Source organism: Notamacropus eugenii, chromosome 4 (genome assembly GCF_028372415.1).
Source record: "Notamacropus eugenii isolate mMacEug1 chromosome 4, mMacEug1.pri_v2, whole genome shotgun sequence".
NCBI classification, from domain to species: domain Eukaryota; kingdom Metazoa; phylum Chordata; class Mammalia; order Diprotodontia; family Macropodidae; genus Notamacropus; species Notamacropus eugenii.
The window spans coordinates 34,695,700-34,715,307 of NC_092875.1; the positions used below are offsets into that span (position 1 = coordinate 34,695,700).

General features: G+C 39.2%; 1 protein-coding gene across 8 annotated transcripts in view; it reads left to right on the top strand.

Annotated features, from left to right (window-relative positions):
* Positions 1-19,608, top strand: part of ATXN2 (ataxin 2) — a 118,941-nt gene that overhangs the window by 82,203 nt on the left and 17,130 nt on the right. For 5 of the 8 annotated variants that reach the window (XM_072600448.1, XM_072600446.1, XM_072600444.1 and 2 more), the window contains 7 exons: positions 4,429-4,536; positions 6,915-6,985; positions 9,405-9,709; positions 11,182-11,245; positions 12,127-12,279; positions 12,760-12,826; positions 19,342-19,526. In XM_072600448.1, coding sequence (XP_072456549.1) covers positions 4,429-4,536; positions 6,915-6,985; positions 9,405-9,709; positions 11,182-11,245; positions 12,127-12,279; positions 12,760-12,826; positions 19,342-19,526 — 953 coding nt within the window. The remainder of the gene's footprint in view (positions 1-4,428; positions 4,537-6,914; positions 6,986-9,404; positions 9,710-11,181; positions 11,246-12,126; positions 12,280-12,759; positions 12,827-19,341; positions 19,527-19,608) is intronic. The other 3 variants (XM_072600443.1, XM_072600445.1, XM_072600449.1) reach the window with 1 other exon arrangement.

The window sequence follows — 19,608 nt, forward strand, 5'->3', positions numbered from 1 at the left end:
CCTATTCCACTGATCTACCCCTCCGTTTCTTAGCCAGTACCAAGTAGTTTTGATGATCTGGTAGGGCTAGGCCACTTTCCCTAGCATTTCTTTTCATTAGTTCCCTTGATGTTCTGGACCTTTTGTTCTTCCAGATGAATTTTGATGTTTTTTCTAGCTCTAGAAAATAATTATCTGGTAGTTTGATTGGTACGGCACTGAATAAGTAAATTAATTTAGGTAGAATTGTCATTTTTATTATATTGGCTTAGCCTACCCATAAACAGCTGATATTTTTCCACTTACTTAGATCTGATTTTATTTGTGCAAAAAGTGTTTTGTAATTGTGTTCATATAGCCCCTGGGTTTGTTTTGGCAGGTAGACTCCCAGATATTTTATAGCGTCTGCTGTAGCTTTCAATGGGATTTCTCTTTTTATCTCTTGCTTGGGCTTTGTTATTAATATATAGAAATGCAGATGATTTATGTGGGTTTATTTTGTAACCTCCAACTTTGCCAGAGTTTATTATTTCAAATAGTTTTTACTTGATTCTCTGAGATTCTCTAAGTATATCATCATGTCATCTGTAAAGAATGATAACTTAGTTTCTTCTTTGCCTATTCTAATTTCTTCAGTTTCTTATTCTTCTCATATTGCTACAGCTAGCATTTCTAATACTTTATTGATAACAGTGGTGATAATGGACATCCTTGTTTTACCACTGATCTTATTGGAAATGCATCTAGCTTATTGCCATTGCATATAATGCTTGCTGATGGTTTTAGGTAGATACTGCTTATTATTTTATGAAAAGTTCTATTTATTCCTATGCTTTCCAGTGTTTTCAATATGAATGGATGTTGTATTTTGTCAAAAAACTTTTTCTTGGTGGAGTAGAAAGACATATATGTGGGCTGTCCCCACACAGCCCATAAAATAACTGTAGGGAGGGACTCTCAACAAATTCTGGAGCAGCAGAAGTGGAGAACAACAGAGTGGAGGTGATTTCCAGCCCAGGTTGACCTGAAAGGCCCACAGGAAACATCTGTTGCACTGGAACCCAGCCCAGCCTTGGCTGCAGGGCTCGGCCCTGGGAGGAGGACACCTCGGGGCCGGAATCTCCAGGCCCGGTAGCAGCGGTTCACAGATCCCTCAACCCACAGGTGCCAAAGGTCAGTGACAGGGTTTTTTCAGCTGGCCGGGTAGGAAGGAGGGCCTTCCTATAGCTCCGGCCTCAGGCAGCGGCCACAGAGGCCACATAGGCAGGTGGCAGCAGTTCCCATAGCAGCCTGCATACGTTGTTGGATCATAAAACCCCTGGGGGCATCAAGCAGCCATTTCTTACCTCGGCCCTGTGTAGAGGTCCTGAGGCAGCTGATCTTTGTCTCACACTGAATGTAGGCTCTGCCTGTGCAGCTTATCTGAATCTCAGCCCCCAGTGCTGGCCTGGTGGAACTGGAGGCCAGGTGGCTGTGGAGAGGAAACTGCTAAGATTCTGGGCACAAAAATCTCTGCTTACTCCCAGACCAGTGTACATGCTTGATTGTGCCACCTTGGAGGAACTGAGATCTTACAGATTCCCCGAGTATACCCTACTCTTGACAAAGGACCCAAAAGTCAAGTAACTGGTTGGGAAAATGCCCAAAAAAAGGGAAAAAAAAATAAGACTATAGAAGGTTACTTTCTTGGTGAACAGATATCTTCTCCCATCCTTTTGGATAAGGAAGAACAATGCTTACCATCAGGGAAAGACATAAAAGTCAAGGCTTCTGTATCCCAAACATCCAAAATAAATATTGAATGGTCTCAGGCCATGGAAGAGCTCAGAAAGGATTTTGAAAATCAAATAAGAGAGGTGGAGGAAAAAATTGGGAAGAGAAATAAGAGAGATGCAAGAAAAACATGAAAACTGGGTCAACACCTTGCTAAAGGAGACCCAAAAAAATGCTGAAGAAAATAACACCTTTAAAAATGGGCTAACTCAATTGGCAAAAGAGGTTCAAAAAGCCAGTGAGGAGAAGAATGCTTTCAAAAGCCGAATTAGCCAAATGGAAAAGGAGGTTCAAAAGCTCACTGAAGAAAATAGTTCTTTGAAAATTAGAATGGAACAGATGGAGGCTAATGACTTTATGAGAAACCAAGAAATCACAAAACAAAACCAAAAGAATGAAAAAATGGAAGATAATGTGAAATATCTCATTGGAAAAACAACTGACCTAGGAAATAGATCCAGGAGAGACAATTTAAAAATTATAGGACTACCTGAAAGCCATGATCAAAAAAAGAGCCTCGACATCATCTTTCATGAAATTATCAAGGAAAACTGCCCTGATATTCTAGAACAAGAGGGCAAAATAAATATTGAAAGAATCCACCCATCACCTCCTGAAAGAGATCCAAAAAAAGAAATTCCTAGGAACATTGTGACCAAATTCCAGAGTTCTCAGGTCAAAGAGAAAATATTGCAAGCAGCTAGAAAGAAACAATTCAAGTATTGTGGAAATACAATCAGGATAACACAAGATCTAGCAGTTTCTACATTAAGGGATCGAAGGGCGTGGAATATGATATTCCAGAAGTCAAAGGAAGTAGTACTAAAACCGAGAATCACCTACCCAGCAAAACTGAGTATAATACTTCAAGGGGGAAAAATTGGTCTTTCAGTGAAATAGAGGACTTTCAAGCATTCTTGATCAAAAGACCAGAGCTAAAAAGAAAATCTGACTTTCAGACACAAGAATCAAGAGAAGCATGAAAAGGTAAACAGCAAAGAGAAATCATAAGGGACTTACTAAAGTTGAACTGTTTACATTCCTACGTGGAAAGACAATATTTGTAACTCTTGAAACTTTTTTCAGTGTCTGGGTAGTTGGTGGGATTTCTCACAGACACACACACACACACACACACACACACACACACACATACACATACACTCACACACACACACAGAGCACAGGGTGAGTTGAATAGGATGGGATCATATCTTGAAAAAATGAAATTAAGGGGTGAGAGAGAAATATATTGGGAAGAGAAAGGGAGAAATGGAATGGGGCAAATTATCTCATAAAAGAGGCAAATTAAAGAATTTTCAGTGAAGGGGAAGAGGGGGGAGGTGAGAGAAAAAACTTGAAGCTTACTCATCACATTTGACTAAAGGAAGGAATAAAATGCACACTCACATTGATATGAAAACCTGTCTTACAATACATGAAGGTGGGGGAGAAGGGAATAAGCAGAATGGGGGAGGATGATGGAAGGGAGGGCAATGGGAGGAGGGAGCAATTAGAAGTCACTCTTGGGGAAGGACAGGGTCAAGAGAGAGAATAGAAGTAATGGGGGGCAGGATAGGATGGAGGGAAATATAGTTATCCTTACACAACATGACTATTATGGAAGTCATTTACAAAACTACACAGATATGGCCTATATTGAATTGCTTTCCCAATGGGGATGGATGGGGAGGGAGGGAGGAAGAAAAGTTGGAACTCAAAGTTTTAGGAACAACTGTTGAGTATTGTTCTTACGTACAACTAGGAAATAAGAAATACAGGTAATGGGGTATAGAAATTTATCTTGCACTACAGGACAAAAGAGAAGATGGGGATAAGGGAAGGGAGAGATGTTAGAGGGGAGGGCAGATTGGTGATAGGGGCAATTAGAATGCTCAGCATTTTGGGGTGGGGGGAGGGGAGAAATGGGGAGAAAATTTGGAACTCAAAGTTTTGTGGAAATGAATATTGAAAACTTAAATATTTTTTAAAAAAACCTTTTTCTCCATCTATTGAGATAATCATGTGGTTTCTGTTAGTTTTGTTGTTGATATGATCAATAATGCTAATAGTTTTCCTAACATTGAACCAGCCCTGCATTCCTGGTATAAATCCTACCTGCGCATAATATATTATTCTCATGATAAGTTGCTTTGTTGTTTTTGCTAATATCTTGTTTAAATATTTTGCATCTATATTCATTGGAGAAATTGGTCTGTAATTTTCTTTCTCTGTTTTGGCTCTTCCTGGTTTAGGTATCAAAACTGTATTTGTATCATAAAAAGAATTTGGTAGGAGTCCTTCTGCTGCTATTTTCCCAAATAGTCTATATAGTGTTGGAATTAACTATTCTTTAAATGTTTGATAGAATCACTTGTAAATCCTTCTGGCCCTGGAGATTTTTTCCTAGGGAGTTCATTGATGGTTTGTTCAATTTCTTTTTCTGAGATGGGGTTATTCAACTTTCTCTTCTGTTAATCTGGGCAGTTTATATTTTTTAAAATACTTATCCATCTCATTTAGATTGTCAGATTTATGGGCATACAGTTAGGCAAAGTAATTTCTAATTATTGTTATAATTTCCTTCTCATTGGAGATTAGTTTCACCCTTTTCATTTTTGATATTGGTAATTTAGTTATCAGACTAACTTTTGATTCCTAAAATTGCCTTTCTAGCTAAAGACTCTAGGCTTCAGGACCAGAGGCAACATTCTCCAGCTGGAAACAAAGAGAACATAAAGCCGAGGGAGAGCTCCCCAAGCTTTGTAAAAGCAGAAAATAAAGGTTAGTATGTAGAACAGCTTACATAGACTATTCTAGCATGGAATAACGAGAGAACAAACATTCATTCGGAATAACCTCAAATTGTATAAATTCACAGAGAGTTAATCTGACAAGAGACTTGCGTAGTTTGTATCCATCTGAATATAAGATAAAACACAACTGAAATTATTGTAGAGGTACTGTCTGTGCTTGTGCCTTACCAATAAATTAAATTCTATTACCAATGGAGTATTTTCTAGAACTAGACAAAAGAGGGAGCAAAATTCACGTGGAGAAACAAATCTTGACATCTCAAGGGAAATAATGAGAAAAGATATGAATGTGAAGAGGGCACTTTTTGTATAAGGTCTGAGTGGTGTGGTACCAGTTAGAGAAGAGAAAAGGGGGTGAGTAAAACAGACGAGAACCACAGGAGACAGAAGCAAGGGCAAGAGATTACCTCGGATTTGAGATAACCAAAAATCTAAGTTTAGGGGAGAGCTGGAAGAACCGCAAAAGGACCCATTAAATAGAAGAGAAAGTTGGAAAGGATCTTTGGCAGCTACAGTGAGGGGAGAATTCTTCAAACAAAGGATAGGTAAGAACATAAAAGACTAAGTAGACAATTTTGATGACACAAGTAAAAAACTTCAGGAAACAAATAGAATTAGGATAAGAAAAATTAGTGACTGGAGAGTTGGGGAAAAGAATAAATAAATATAATATATATTAAATAAATGAAATAAAATTTCAACATCCAAGATACTTAGGGAATTGAGACAATATTTAACACCAAGAACTATTCTTCAGTGGATAAATGGTCCCAAAGATATGGGCAGATAGTCGTCAAAAGATTTGCATGCTATAAATAACAGTCCAAAAGTATGTTCCAAATCTCTGATAGTAAGAGAAATGCAAAAAACAAAACAAAGCTCCCAAACCCACTAGATTCTAAACAGATTGGCAAATGACAAAAAATGAAAATCATCAGTGCTGAGATGTAAAATGCTAAGAACACTCGCACTGTTGTGGGAGAGGCAGCAAGATGGTTTAGTTCTACGCTTCAGTTTTGATCTTTTTTGAGGAATATTGGCTAAAAAACTGGTAGAGGAATATAATGGAGAAATGACAATTTGATGAATTCACACAGATGTCTGAATTTGTATGAACTGATGCAAAAGTAAAAGTACAACATTTACAATGATAGCAACAATGGAAAAAGATCAGTGAAAGTTTGGTCAGATTCTGAGTAATTGAAAAACCAACTAAGGTCCGAGGAAATGAAAATGAAACATGCCCAGCATCCCTGGGACAAGCGGTTGTCTAGGTCGGAGGAGGTCACTGGATCAGCTCATTACTGGTGCACTTGACTTGCTTTATTATGAGAAATGGTTTGACCTCAGGTTGAGAGTCTTTCCTAGAAATGATGATATTGTAAATACCAAGATTTCCTCAAAGCTTGTTTTAAAATAGGCAAGCAGCGAGGGGGCGTAATTGATAGCATCGGGAAGATCTCATGTTCAGATTCAGCTCCTGACACTTAACTAGCTCGTGTGATCCTGGGCAAGTCACTTAACCTCTGCCTGTCTTAGCTTCTTTATAAATTGGGAAGAATAACAGACCTAACTTGAAGAGTTGTTTGAGGATCAAATGAGATGATACTTTTAAAGTGCTTAGCACAGTGCCTGGAACACAGTGGGCACTATGTGTGTGTTTATTTGCCCCTCTTAAAAATAAAATCAGCTTAGATGTGACAGTAGGCTCATGAAAGGAAGGAACAGAATCTCCATTTTCTTTTAAAGCACTCCCGAGTGCCAGGCACTGTGGAAACACCTAACATATAATCTTACTTGACTCAAATAAGAACCCTGGGAGGTAGGTGCTATTATTATCTTCATTTCAGGATATGCACAGGATTACATGACTAGTAAATGTGTGGTGCTAGATTTGAACTCGGGTCTTTCTGACTCCAGTTTCAGACTCTGGGGACACTCTGCTTCCTCTTACCCTCGTGGCATTTTTCACTATTCTAATATTTGTGATTCCAATGTCTCCTGGTGAGCTACATGAGCTTAATTAACATAAAAATTTGTTTGAAAGGAAGGATATGTAGGTGTGGGATGCTGTGTGTATTACCACACAAGTGAAAAGGTAAGGATAAGTCATTTTAGGGATGTGGCATTTTGATCACCTAAGTGGTGGTATAGATTTGCATGTACACCTAAATATGTGTATGTTCTGTCAAGTACATTTTGAATCTTACTGTTCTCTTAGTATTGTACTTCATTTTTTTTCTAGTCTCACATTCAGGAGCCTTTTTAAATAAAAATGCTATAAAGGTCTATACATCTTTACTTTGAAGGAAGAGTTTGAGTGTCTTACACCTTTTAATTTTTCAGGTATATCACCCATTGTTTCAGAACATAGAAAGCAAATTGATGATTTAAAGAAATTTAAGAATGATTTTAGGGTAAGTAATTTTTTTTTTTACAAGTGTTAAATATCTCTGGTGTCATACTGAAATAGAAATTATCCCTTTGGCTGTATATTGACTTAGAAAATCAAAAATTAATATTATCTATGCAGTATTATATTTTTATTTTTTTGTCAAATATTTCTCAAATAATCTGACTCTGGAACAAGTCTGCCACCTCTGTTTTACATAAGAAGATTGACTCTTTTATTTATTCAACACATAGCTACCAGTGTTTTTATCTTATTTTTGCAAAAGTGACTTATTTCTAGACACAAAGGTGGTTGAATGGTTTATGTTAACGATGCTGAATATCATTAATTTGTCCATATGTGCATGTTTGCTACTATATTTTAGCTTTGTCCAGTCTAATGTGGAAAGGTAGAATTTAATCAAAGATTTGAACTATTAATTCCTATATATATTTTCCAAAGCTTAAAGATTAGTCATTGAAAATTTGAGACAGGTTACAAGTCTTCAGATAGAAATGTTATCCGAGTTCTTCTGCTCTCCTACCAATCTGGGGCCTACTTCTTCTTCTCAGTTCTCTCCTTTGCTGACTTCCCCAAGATGATGCTGCCTTCCTGGCCATCCTCTCTCTTTGCTGCTCTGACTGGTGGCTGCTGCCATTGCTCCTTAGACATTCACCCAGCACAGATCATGGGGACTGTTGTCTCTGGAACCTTGGTCGTCCCACCTTCTCGGGAGCTGTTCAGCACTTGGCTCCCTAACTTCTGTCTCTTCGTATGCTTGCCCTCAGCCTTAATGGAATTGCATAGTGACCCAGGCCTCCCACATTCTTCAGGACCTTTGAAATCACACACTCCTCCTCTCCCCAGCCATTCCCAGGGATGATCATGGAATGGATTTCAGAGGTGCTCCTGCCTCAGATGCTTGATATCTGTGTGATGGCACAGATCTGCCTCCCTCAGCCTCTGTTTCTGTATCAGTAAAATGAGGTTGTTGGACTCGGTAGCCTCTAAGGGCCTTTCACCTCTGGGTCTCTGATCATTTGATTCTTGGTCGAATCACAAATTCCTCTCATTCCATTCTTTTGTTGTGTCATCCCTGATGAAGTGTCACCTTTGAGTCAACATCCTTTGTTGCTCATTCACTCTCCTTTTATCCAGCTTGTCTGGGCCCCAAGTCTACCTTCTTAGCATTAAGTTGAAATAGCTTTCTTTAGAAAAGACATTCCTCATCTTCCCTCTATTTTGGAAATAGCTTACTTCTCGTAAGTTTTTTATTTCTATTTGCACATCATTTTTCTGTAGCCTTCCCAGCACACTTTTCTTTACCCTTTCTTAAAATCTGGGCTTTCTCCTTCCCTCTGCTAGTCTGCCACCCCAGACACAAATACACCAAGCTTTTCTCAGCCCTTGCTGTGGGGCGCCCCGTCACTGTATTTGTGAAATAGGCCTACATATAAAACCCTTCTTTTTCAGTCCTCCAGAGGCTGGAGGGTCTCTGACCACTTCGTTTGGGTGGTTCTCCCATCAGTGCATGTCTCAGCCAGTCCATGCTTTCTCCTTCTGTGTAGTTGTGGTCAGTGTCCTTCCCTAAGATTCCCATGGAGTAGTCAGGCTCTTAGAAACACCTCGCTAGCCCACCTTCCTCACATATTGGTGGTCTGTAAATGTTACCTGTTAGCTATTATGTCATGTAAGTTTGGAGACTCATCAGTCCACAAGCATTAATTAAGAATCTACTATGTGCCAGGGAGATGAAACAAGAAAAGTGACAACTGTTTCTGCGTGTGCGCGCACGCACGCAGAGAGGGAATCTTTACACATCCTTGCCAAGTTCCATACAGAATTTCTTTACCTTTTATTCTTTTTGATACATACCATTATGAGCTTCATTGATCTTTTCAGTGATTTCTTTTTAGATTGTACTCACAATGAGCATTGTAAGACAGTGACCAAGTGTTCCATTAATGGTGTATTCTCTTACCTTTGAGCATTTAATTAAGCCAGCTCCTTTGCCTCTCCAAAGAGACTTAGTGATCCTTCCTTTTTTAGTCTGACTCCCCCTTTTGTATTCTGATTTTATTCTGTTAGAATATTGATCTTGATGTGGCTCAGGTCTGCTATTAGTATGTTAATTCATTAGACAGTGGACAAAAAGCTAACATTTGAAGGACCTACCATTCTATTAATGTTTGTAGTCAGGCTTTGAACTCTGATTTTTAGCACATTTCTTGCCTTCCCCCATCCTCCCCCCTACACGAACTTGGGGGGCTATTGTTTCTTTTTTTCTCTTTGTTTTTCATGAAGTGCCATGACCCAACTATTGATCATTTTGTGGCTGACCTAGGCATGAGCCAATTCATTCTAACTAGTTTGGGCAAAAACTCATTTGGTCTGCTTTGTTATAGTCATGAAAATAAGGGAGAATAATTAATTGCTTTTTTTAGTTACAACCAAGTTCCACCCCTGACAATGTGGATCACCTGCTCAACAAAAACAGAGAAGGAGAAAAGTCAAGAGATATGATCAAAGACCAACCTGAACCGAGCCCTAAGGATGTTCTCCTGGAGAACATTAGTGCCAGCTGCACAAGCGGCAGCAGCAAGCCGAGCAGTCCTTGCATTTCTCCATCAGCCAGTGGGAGCTCAGACCCGAAGAGAGGCCCTGAGGTCACTTCTCAAGGTGTGCAGACAGCCAGCCCAGGAAGTAAACATGACAAGGAGGATCAGGAAGACAAAAAAGATGCCGCTGAGTGAGTCAACACCTGTGGTGGACATGTCCCCTTAGCCTCGGTGTGGTCAGTTTCCACAGGTGCATTCCCTCCAGTTATTAAAGCACTGTGCATCTCAAAGGCAAAACTTTGATATTTAAGCAAATTGCTGTAGGTAATATACATGCTGAACTGTTGTTAAGAATATCTTTAATATCTTGAATCTTTAATGCCTCAATCACAATTTTTCCATTTAGGAAATGCTTTTGCAATATTTTCAATGCTGTTTATAGCCAAAAAAATTACATTACATCATCACAGGATCAGTGGCTCAGCCTAGTGCTGATGAGCTTCTCTGAACTGAGGATAGTTCTCAGTGACTGACTATTATTCCCTGTTACAGGAACCATGTTTTCAGCTTGGTAGTGAACACTTCCTGCCTAAGCTTGGACTCATTTGACCTGGAGAATTACCTCTATGTCAAAATGAGGGCTTTTATGGAAGAAAGGAAAGGAGAAAGAAAACAAGTACTTATTAAGTGCCTCCTAGGTACCAGGCACTACACTAAGTGCTTTGCCATTATCTCATTGGTCTTCCCAACAGCTGGTAGATAAGGGGCTGTTATTTTCCCTGTCTTAAAAATGAGGAGACAGAGGCAAACAGGTGAAGTGAGTTGCTCAGGGTCACACAGCTAGGAAGTGACTGAGGCTGGATTTAAACTCAGGTCTTCCTAATTGCAGGTCCTGGGGTCTTATCTGCTGTATTCACTAACTGTGTGACCTTGGACAAGTCACTTAACCCCAATGGCCTCATCCTGGGTCATCTCCAGTCATCCTGATGAATATCTGGTCACTGCATTCAGATGGCTCTGGAGGAGAAGGGAGGCTGGTGACCTGCACAACCCTCCCTCACTCAAAACAAAGTCAAGTGCAAGTCATGTCATCATTTCTCCGATGTCATGGTCTTCTTCAGCAGCGAACAAACACGCACCTACTCAGCTGCTAAGATTCCTATTTAGAAGGCTTCATTTCAACAACTTTTGATTGAATGTTTCTAAAATGTCTTCATCCGAAGTACCATGCTACCTTTGTTTTCCTTTTATAGTGTTTGCTTTACATGTTGTAATGCTCGGTGTATTGTAGTGCTATGGTTTTGATAGTTGTTAGGCAACTTGGTGATGAGGCAGGAAGACGTGAGTTCAGATCTTGCCTCAGACACAACTTCTCTGAGCCTCAATTTCTTTATCTCTAGAGTGGAAATAATAGCACCTACTTTGTGGGGTAGTTCTGAGGTTCAAATGAGATAACATGTAAAGATCTTTGCAAACCTTAAAATCACCATGTATATGCTGGCTGTGTAATAGTTATTAAATATGTTTATTTTTACAAGGGGGATTAATGCCCTTAAGCAAAATTGTATGTGGTTAGTAAATTTTAATTTGACATCTGTGAAAGAGCTTATAGGACAGAGAAGATGTTAGCATCGGGCACTTACAGTTTTCCTTTGTATTTTAGGCAAGTTAGGAAATCCACCTTGAATCCCAATGCAAAGGAGTTCAATCCTCGATCTTTTGCTCAGGTAATTTCATGCATCTGATTGAGACTACGTAAGTTGCGAAGTAAAGTATCACTGAAAATTGTGCCTCCAGGTTCCTTTATCTTCTCTTTCCTTTGTGTGATAGTTTATCTTTGTTACTAGTTCTTCAATTCTTCATTACACTGTTGGAGATAAGGAAGTTACAGCTGCAGTGTATTTGATATCTCATGTTTTTGGAAATGTTCTATTTCATAGTAGAATTTCTGATGACTCTTATTTTTTTAAAAATGTATTTTTACAAGCATTTTTTCTCTATCCCCCCACTACCTGCTTGCCAATAAAAGTAAGACACTCATAACAAATGTATATATAGCCCAGCAAAATTAATTCACACGTTGACCCTGTCCAAAATTATAACTTTTTTTGCATTTACATATTTATTACCTTTCTGGTAGAGGTTGAGTAGCATGTTTCATTTTCATTTGTATGGATTCATGGTTTACTGTTATATTGATTAGAATTCTAAAATCTTTCAAAGTTGGTTTTTTAAAATAATTGTCATTGTTTAAATTTTTCCCCTGCTTCTACTGGCTTCAATTTACATCAGTTCACAGATGTCTTTCCAGGTTTTTCTGGAACTGTCCATGTCATATATTTTAATACATACAGATCCTCTAAAGAAACTTTTAATTTGATCATTAATCTGTGTTAAGCACAACCTTACATCTGGATTTGGGCAGTCTGTTTAAAAGTTTGCACACCTTTCTGAATGAAGATGATTTTTCTTAGACTCATGTCAAGGTTTTCCTTTTTATTCTTAATCATAAAAGTAAACACTGAGAAAGTAGGTAAAAAACAGTGTATTATTAAAAAAGATCATCTCATTCCATTTACATAATTGTCTCACATTTTATTTTTTATAGCCAAAGCCTTCAACCACTCCCACTTCACCTCGTCCTCAAGCCCAACCAAGCCCTTCAATAGTGGGTCATCAGCAGCCAACTCCGGTATATACTCAGCCAGTTTGTTTTGCACCAAATATGATGTACCCAGTCCCAGTGAGCCCAGGCGTGCAGGTAAAGCTTCATGGTTGATGTTGAATTTTCTTAAATGAATTCTGAGTGTTGCTTAGTAGCACAATAGAGTGAAAAGCCTGTCCCTGTTGTTTACCTTGGGCATCCTTCAGCTTCAAACAAATTGAGTTTGTGGCATTGCTTGGATGGTGTGGCCAAAGTGGAATATTGTGCAGCTGTTTTCTTTGGTCCTTTAAAAATTAATAGGAAGTCCTGAGGCTTTTGCATACAAATATTTTTTTTTGAGGAGTGATTTCTTAGTGGAAACTACATGGAAGGACAACCAAGGATTATATTTTTTAATTTGTTTATCAACATATTATTAACCAAAGAAAAATGAAACCCTTAGGAGATGGAAACAAGTGACATTTGACAAAGTTTATATTTTGACTTAAAAAATGATGACTTGTAAATGTAACACAGGGTTTTTTTTTTTATTTAAATGAGAGTAAAACCTAAAATTTTCTTTTTTTCTCTCACAAGCCTCTATATCCTATACCTATGACGCCTATGCCAGTGAACCAAGCCAAGACATATAGAGCAGGTAAAGGTGAGAAGAATATTGCCTGGGTTTGGGTTCAGTCTGCATGTTGCATGATCTGAAGATCTGGATTTGGAAATAATTGGTAAACATGTTGTGGTCCAACCCTTGGCAAATAAACAGAGTGGTGCGTTGGAGTGTTTGAATTGCAGCTTCACCACTTACCTGGTGATCCTGGGCAGGTTCCCCTAACCTCTCCCAGAGTTTTCTGGCTCTAAAGCTATCCTCCTGTGGGTCCCAGTGAATGCCAAGATATTGGCAGTAAGAAGACAAGGGCAGTGTGCCCTGAAACCAACTTAAGTAGTGTATAAAATTGGAATTCTTAATCTTTTTTGTGTTATGGGTCTTTCTGGTTTATAGTGAGGTAGTGCTGGGCCTGAGACCAGGAAGAACCGAGTTCAGATCCCACCTCAGACTTGTGTATACTAGCTCTATGACTTTGGGCAAATCACTTAACCTCTTTCTGCCTTAGTTTCCTCAACTATAAAATAGGGATGACAATAATAATCTCCTAGGGTTGCTGTGAGGATTTGGTGAGATATTTGCACTGTGGTTATTGTCCTTCATTCTTGAAGGGGAGACCGAATGATGTCACTGTGTCAGAGTCAGGGTACAGTGTGTGTGGCTGATGAGACCAGTACGAACTTGGAAGGGCTACCGCAGGTTGGACACAAACAGTCCACATGAGCAGATGGAGTGAAAAATGTCTCTTACTTCCACATCTCATGTTTCTTATGAGCTACTCAATTCTGCTTCAGTCATAGAGTACAGTGCCTTCTTTGATGTGGGCATGCCATGCTGGGCAGTGCTTTGCCAGTGTCTCCCATGTCACTTGATCCATTCCATAATTCTTCAGAGAGATCTTGAGAGGGTCCTTGTATTGCTTCATCTCACCTCCAAGTGAGGCCTTACCTTGTGTGAGTTTTTGTAGAATAGTTTTAGAGGCAAATGTACTTTTGGTGTTTGAACAATATGGCCAGCCATTTGGAGTTGCACTCTTTGCAGTAGAGTTTGAATGCTTGGCATTTCAGCTTGAAAAAGGACATCAGTGTCTGGTACCTTATCTTGCCAGGTGATCTCCAGAGTCTTCCTGAGACAGTCCAAATGGAAACGATTCCGTTTCCTGGCATGGCGCTGGTAGACTGTCCAGTTTCACAGGCGTACAACAATGAGGTCAGCACAATGGCTTTGCAGACTAATACCTCTTCTCTTCCACACTTGCTATCCTTTCCTTTCCAAACACTGAGCTAGCTCTGGCAATGCTTGTGTCAATCTCATTATCAGTGTGTATATCCCTGGAAAGTATACTGCCAAGGTAAGTGAGCTTATCCATAGTATTTAAATCGTCTCCATTTGCTATAATCAGTGGTTCCATGTATGACTAGTGTGGTGCTAGCTTGGGGAGAACCTGTGCCATATTAGCACAAGCAGCAGAGAAACAATCCATACTCTATTTCTATTGCATCTCAGCTTCAAAGGCTGCTTTGAGATCACAGTCATCTGTGAACAGAAAGTCACGTACCAACTCTCTGTCCACTTTTGTCTTGGCTTTTGTAGCTTTTTCAAGTTAAATCATTTACTCTCAGTGCAGTAGCTGACCTTGATGCCATTTTCATCCTCATTGAAGGCATCTCACAACAACCACACAGCCTTGTTTCACTCCACTGGTGACTGGGAAAGTGCAAGTGCATCATTCATTATCCAGAACCTGTACTATCATAAAAAAAACTGACCTACAGTATTGATGAACTTCTCTGGTCAATTTTTGCCATGATTTTTCCCAAGCTCTCACAACTGACGGTATCACAGACCTTGGTCAGATTCTGGTCCTACCATTTCTCCCGGAGTTGTCAGGCAGCAAACCCCAAATCAGTCATTCCTCAGCCTTTCTGAAGCCACTCTGGCCCATCTTCCAGGAAGGATAAGTCTATTAAAGAGGACTATGTCAAGAACCTTGATAGCAGTAACTAAGTGGGGGGGGGGGGGGGCACCTTCCCCCTTTGTGTTTGTCATAGGACAACCTTTTTTCTTTTCCTGTAGTTTGACTGCAGGGTGGAATCCCTACCTGCCATGGCAAGGGTTAGGTGAAGCAGATGATTTTTAGGGTACCTTTTAGGGGCTGAACTTCCTTGCACCAGGAGTTGAACAGTAGTGTCTTTAAAAAAAAAAAAAGGTTGACTCAGATTACTTCGGGGGAAAGGGGTTCTGAATCCCACTGCTGTTTCAGTCCAGTGAAAATGTGATCCTTTGGCCTGGGCCACCTGTGTGCTGTGTTGGGACTGCAGCTGCCCTGCTTCAGCATTTGTCTGTTGCCACAGTTCCTAGAAAGCATTCTATAAATTTTATTTTATTAGTATTATTGTTAGTCTGGTTAAGCCTGTGGGACCCCCTTCTTAGAATAGTATGTTTGTTAAATCCATAAGCAAAAGATACTAAATTTGAGTTAGAGGTTAGCAAAATAAAGATGTAATTTTTTTCCTATCCAGGTTTATAGACACTTTGAATTAAGGAGTCTGTGGATCCCAGGTTAAGAACACCTATTATTTGATTGATGAAAATGTTCTTATAAAAATCATATAGATGTATCTTAAAAAGAAGCTTTTAAGGCTGCTGAAAAATTCTACAAAACTTAATTAACTACCTTGCCAATAGACATTCCATGATTTTCTACTGTATTACTAATGATCACTTTTCTTATTTGAGAAATAGAGGGAGTAGTTAATAGGGAATAGTTCTTTGCAGAAATAAGATAAAAGTTGATTTCAGAATATTTGATGATGACAATGTTGATATTTGGCTATTATAATTTTACTTGCATTTTCCTAGTAAAAATATTAGCAGTTGGATGTTAAAGTTTGAATTAAGAATAGTTTTGTAATTTCTACATGAAATTTTTTAGTAGATTTGCAGAATCCTTTAGAAAGCTCTCATACTGCTAGGACTTTTTTCCTCATCCTGAAAAATTCTACCTTTGGCTTATAAATATTTTTTAAAAGAAGGTAAAGAAAGTGTTTGATATTCATTTCAACAGTTGTGAATACAAAACCACAATATGATCCGTTATTGCTTATGTTCCAATGAAATGATTCATGTTTTGCTGCTTAGACTTTTAATTCTCAATACAATTTCTAAAAACCATTTAGAAGAATTTTTTGTAAAGTTGTACTTTATCAGATCATCCTATTTTCTATTCAGGGAGTAAAAGAAGCATGATGCCAGAACTCAGCATTTGTGACTCAGGGTGTGAATGTGTGGAGAGGAAGAATCAAACCTTCTCTAATCGTTGTCAGAAAAGTGAGGCATTGGCCTGTTTTCTGTGATTCATGTACAAAAGAGTTTCCTCTTTAAAAAAAAACAACCATTTTAGGGTTAACACTGGGCTTAGTCATGCTCTCTGAAAGAGTAAAATTTTTTTTTGTTCATACATATTTATATTTTTTTCCTCTTATATGAAGCATGGACTTCAGAGTCACAAAATCTGTTTTGATTTTCAGCTCTGCATCTTACTAGCTCTAGAACAATCGATTTCCAAACATTTATTAAACACCTATTAACGATCCAGGCATTGCTCAGCCCTGGAGACCCAAAAAAGAGTCCCTTCCCTCAAGGAGCTTACAATGGAATGGATGAGCCATCTGTAATCTCTGTGCATCTGTCTTGTGACCTGCCTCCCTGACAAGGTTCTTAGATGGAGGGTGTTCTGGAATCTGTCAGCCCTCCCCAGAGGGCTTCTCCCATTCTGTTTTATTCTTGTGAGATCATTGTGCATCACGGGCGATTTTTTTTGAGAGTGAAGGATGGAAATGAGTCCGATCTTGCTTATTCCATTTGGTGTCAGAAGCTCCCAGGGAGGAAATGCTGTCTGTCTTTCACTCTTTGATTCCCTGGGTCACTAAGAAGTCAAGGCACTTACCCTCTCTCACACAGCCAGGCCACATCAGAGCAAGGTCTTCCTGATGTTGAGCTCCCACTCTCTTTCCCCTGCAGCATGCTACCTTGTATTGGCTGGACATAGGTGCCCCTGCTTTTTAAAGAATTAGAAGACAGGCTTGGGGCAGGGGAGGTCACGAGCAGCTTGGGACGCTGAAAGCACTTCACTTCAGGATTCCACAGCTGCAGTCTAGGGGTAGCTAGAGAACAAAGTGGATAGAGTGTCAGGCATGGAGTCAGGAGGACCTGAGTTCAAATCTGGTCTCAGGCACTTAACTAGTTGTGTGACCCTGGCAAGTGACTTAACCGTGATTGCCTTAAAAAAAATTTTCCTTCTCCAGGATTTCTCAGCTGTAGTCTAATCTACTGTCCTCTTCCAGTTCAAGTCTGCCCAGATTACTCTTTAACTATTATACCTGCCAAAAAATTTTAGACTGCTGGTCTAATTGAGTGGGCTGCTCATCAAATGTCCAACTAGAATCATGTGTCTTTCCTCTCCTTAATTTGTCTAGCATGTGCAGATCATAGTTGTAAACAATTGAAGTCTCATATAATGAGTGATCAAAATTTGCTTTGTTCTTGGACGTCATTAGCAACACAAAAATAACATCGAACAAATTTACTAGACAAATATCCGTTTCTTTAATTGGGTGTATATATCATAGCCTAAACTTGCTTTTTGGTGGTGTTGAAAAATCAGTCACCTTCCTACAGTAGAAAAACCGTTTCAAGAAGAGCTATTTCTAACAAAGCTGCTGTCTTTAAGAATAAAGAACGAGAAAAAAATCAAAATTAGCAAAAGATTGATGCAAACTGTGTTCCCAGGGGATGTAAACTATAGTGGTCATGCCATTGGAAAAGGTAGCAAAAACTCAAAATCCTCCAGAAGCAGAAGTAATTTAAGAAGTATCCAGAAGTGAGAAGGGCACAAATTTGGTTGAGGTTGGCTTTTTCAACTGAATGTCAAATTCTTTAAAGATTCAAAAGCTATTTCTTCGCATCACCTGTTCCATCTGAATCACAGTATGGTTTTCGTCTAATCGTCTTTGATATATAGCGTAGATACAACCAGCTGTTTCTGAGAATTTAACCACAGAAGAGAAACAGCAGGGTCTTCCTCAGCTCATTCGTTGTATTACACGTTCTGCCTTGGAACCAACGTTCACACGCAGAAAGTAAATGATGATCGCACTTGCACATCTTTTGACTAGATGGAAAAAGGAGCAGAACACTCAGTATGCAGTCTTGGGAAAGTCCTGCAGTTGTTGCAGAAGACGGAATCCCTCCTTCAGGCTTCAGAGCAGAATGAAAGACCTGGATTCTGCTCAGTGTCTGCCTCCTGAATCTTGCTGATCAGACTCGTGGGACCCTGCTGGGGACTTCTCCCTGGTTAGGTTCTTCTGGCTTTTGCAGCATGGATGAAGGGAAGGACAGTTTGCATTGGTAAATAAACTAAATCAAGTCATGAACATTAGAAAGGGTAGAGAAGGTGTCAGTCTGGACAGGCCTTTGGTTTTCTGGGGTCTGAAGTTTAAAAAATAAAGCATCAGAGGCAGACAGACAAGATGAGACAGAGCTTGGTCATGTAATAGAGGGTCAACTTAGGAGTGTTGGTGCTTTCTTCCCTTTTTCCCTTCTCTTCCATTTCTCCCCCTTACATCCTTTTCTAATAATAAATTCCTTTTTTTTTTCTGTATCTGCTTAATATTCTCTGTAGGGTACTGTAATTCAAAGGTTGTATAAACCTTGTTTGGCTTTACTGGTAATTTTGGTAGTATGTTTTTCTTGTTTCTCACAGTATAGAAAAAAATATAAGCGTTCCTCAGCATTTAACCTTTCTCCATTGGTGATAAAACTAGAGCCATTTAAAATTCATTTAGTACATTTTAAATTTGTGGATCATCTTGGGCAAATAATTCATCACCAAAGGGGCCAAACTTGTTGGTGATGAGCTTCTGATTAATTAGCTAAAGTGTTCCTCATAATAGCAGTCTGTTATTAGATCTGCCAACAGTTACCTCTATGCCATGAGAAAACATTGGTATAGGACTTTCTAAATATATCTTAATAAACCATACTTTTTAATATGTCTAACTTAATAGCATAAGGGAGGGAGTAAGCACACTATGTACCAGGCAGCTGTGCTAAGCTCTTTCACCATTCTGTGATTTAGGTATTATGATTGCCATTTTATAGATAAGAAACTGAGGTAGACTGAGGTTTGGTGATTATCAGAGGGTCACATAGCTATTAAGTGTTTGAGGTGGGATTTGAGCTCATCTTTGTGATTCCAGGTCCAGTGTGCTATCTGGTGTACCACCTACCATCTCTAAAACAAGCAAACTTTATGCCATTTTGTGTGTGTGTGTGTGTACATATATATACCTAATAAATCTTTTGAATCTTTTTCCAGTTTTATTTCCTTACAAAATGATACAAAAACATAAACGTAACAAAATAACGCGGAAAAAACCCAACATATATTGCCACACCAGATAAAATCAGTCTTCTCCTGTCCCCACTCTACACCTTCATCTTTTACGTCTTTAGGCTCATGAGAAAGTTATATCCTAATAGAAATTTGTCTTTTGTAGTACCAAATATGCCACAGCAGCGTCAAGATCAGCACCCCCAGAACACCTTGATGCACCCTGCCTCGGCTGCAGGCCCCCCAATTGTGGCCACGCCTCCAGCCTACTCAGCACAGTACGTGGCCTACAGCCCTCAGCAGTTTCCTAATCAGCCTCTTGTTCAGCATGTGCCACATTATCAATCTCAGGTGAGTCTGTCCCTCCTTAACTGTTTTCATTTTCCTTCTTTCTTTCATTTGAATCTTAAGCATCATAGGATAGGTTCTCATT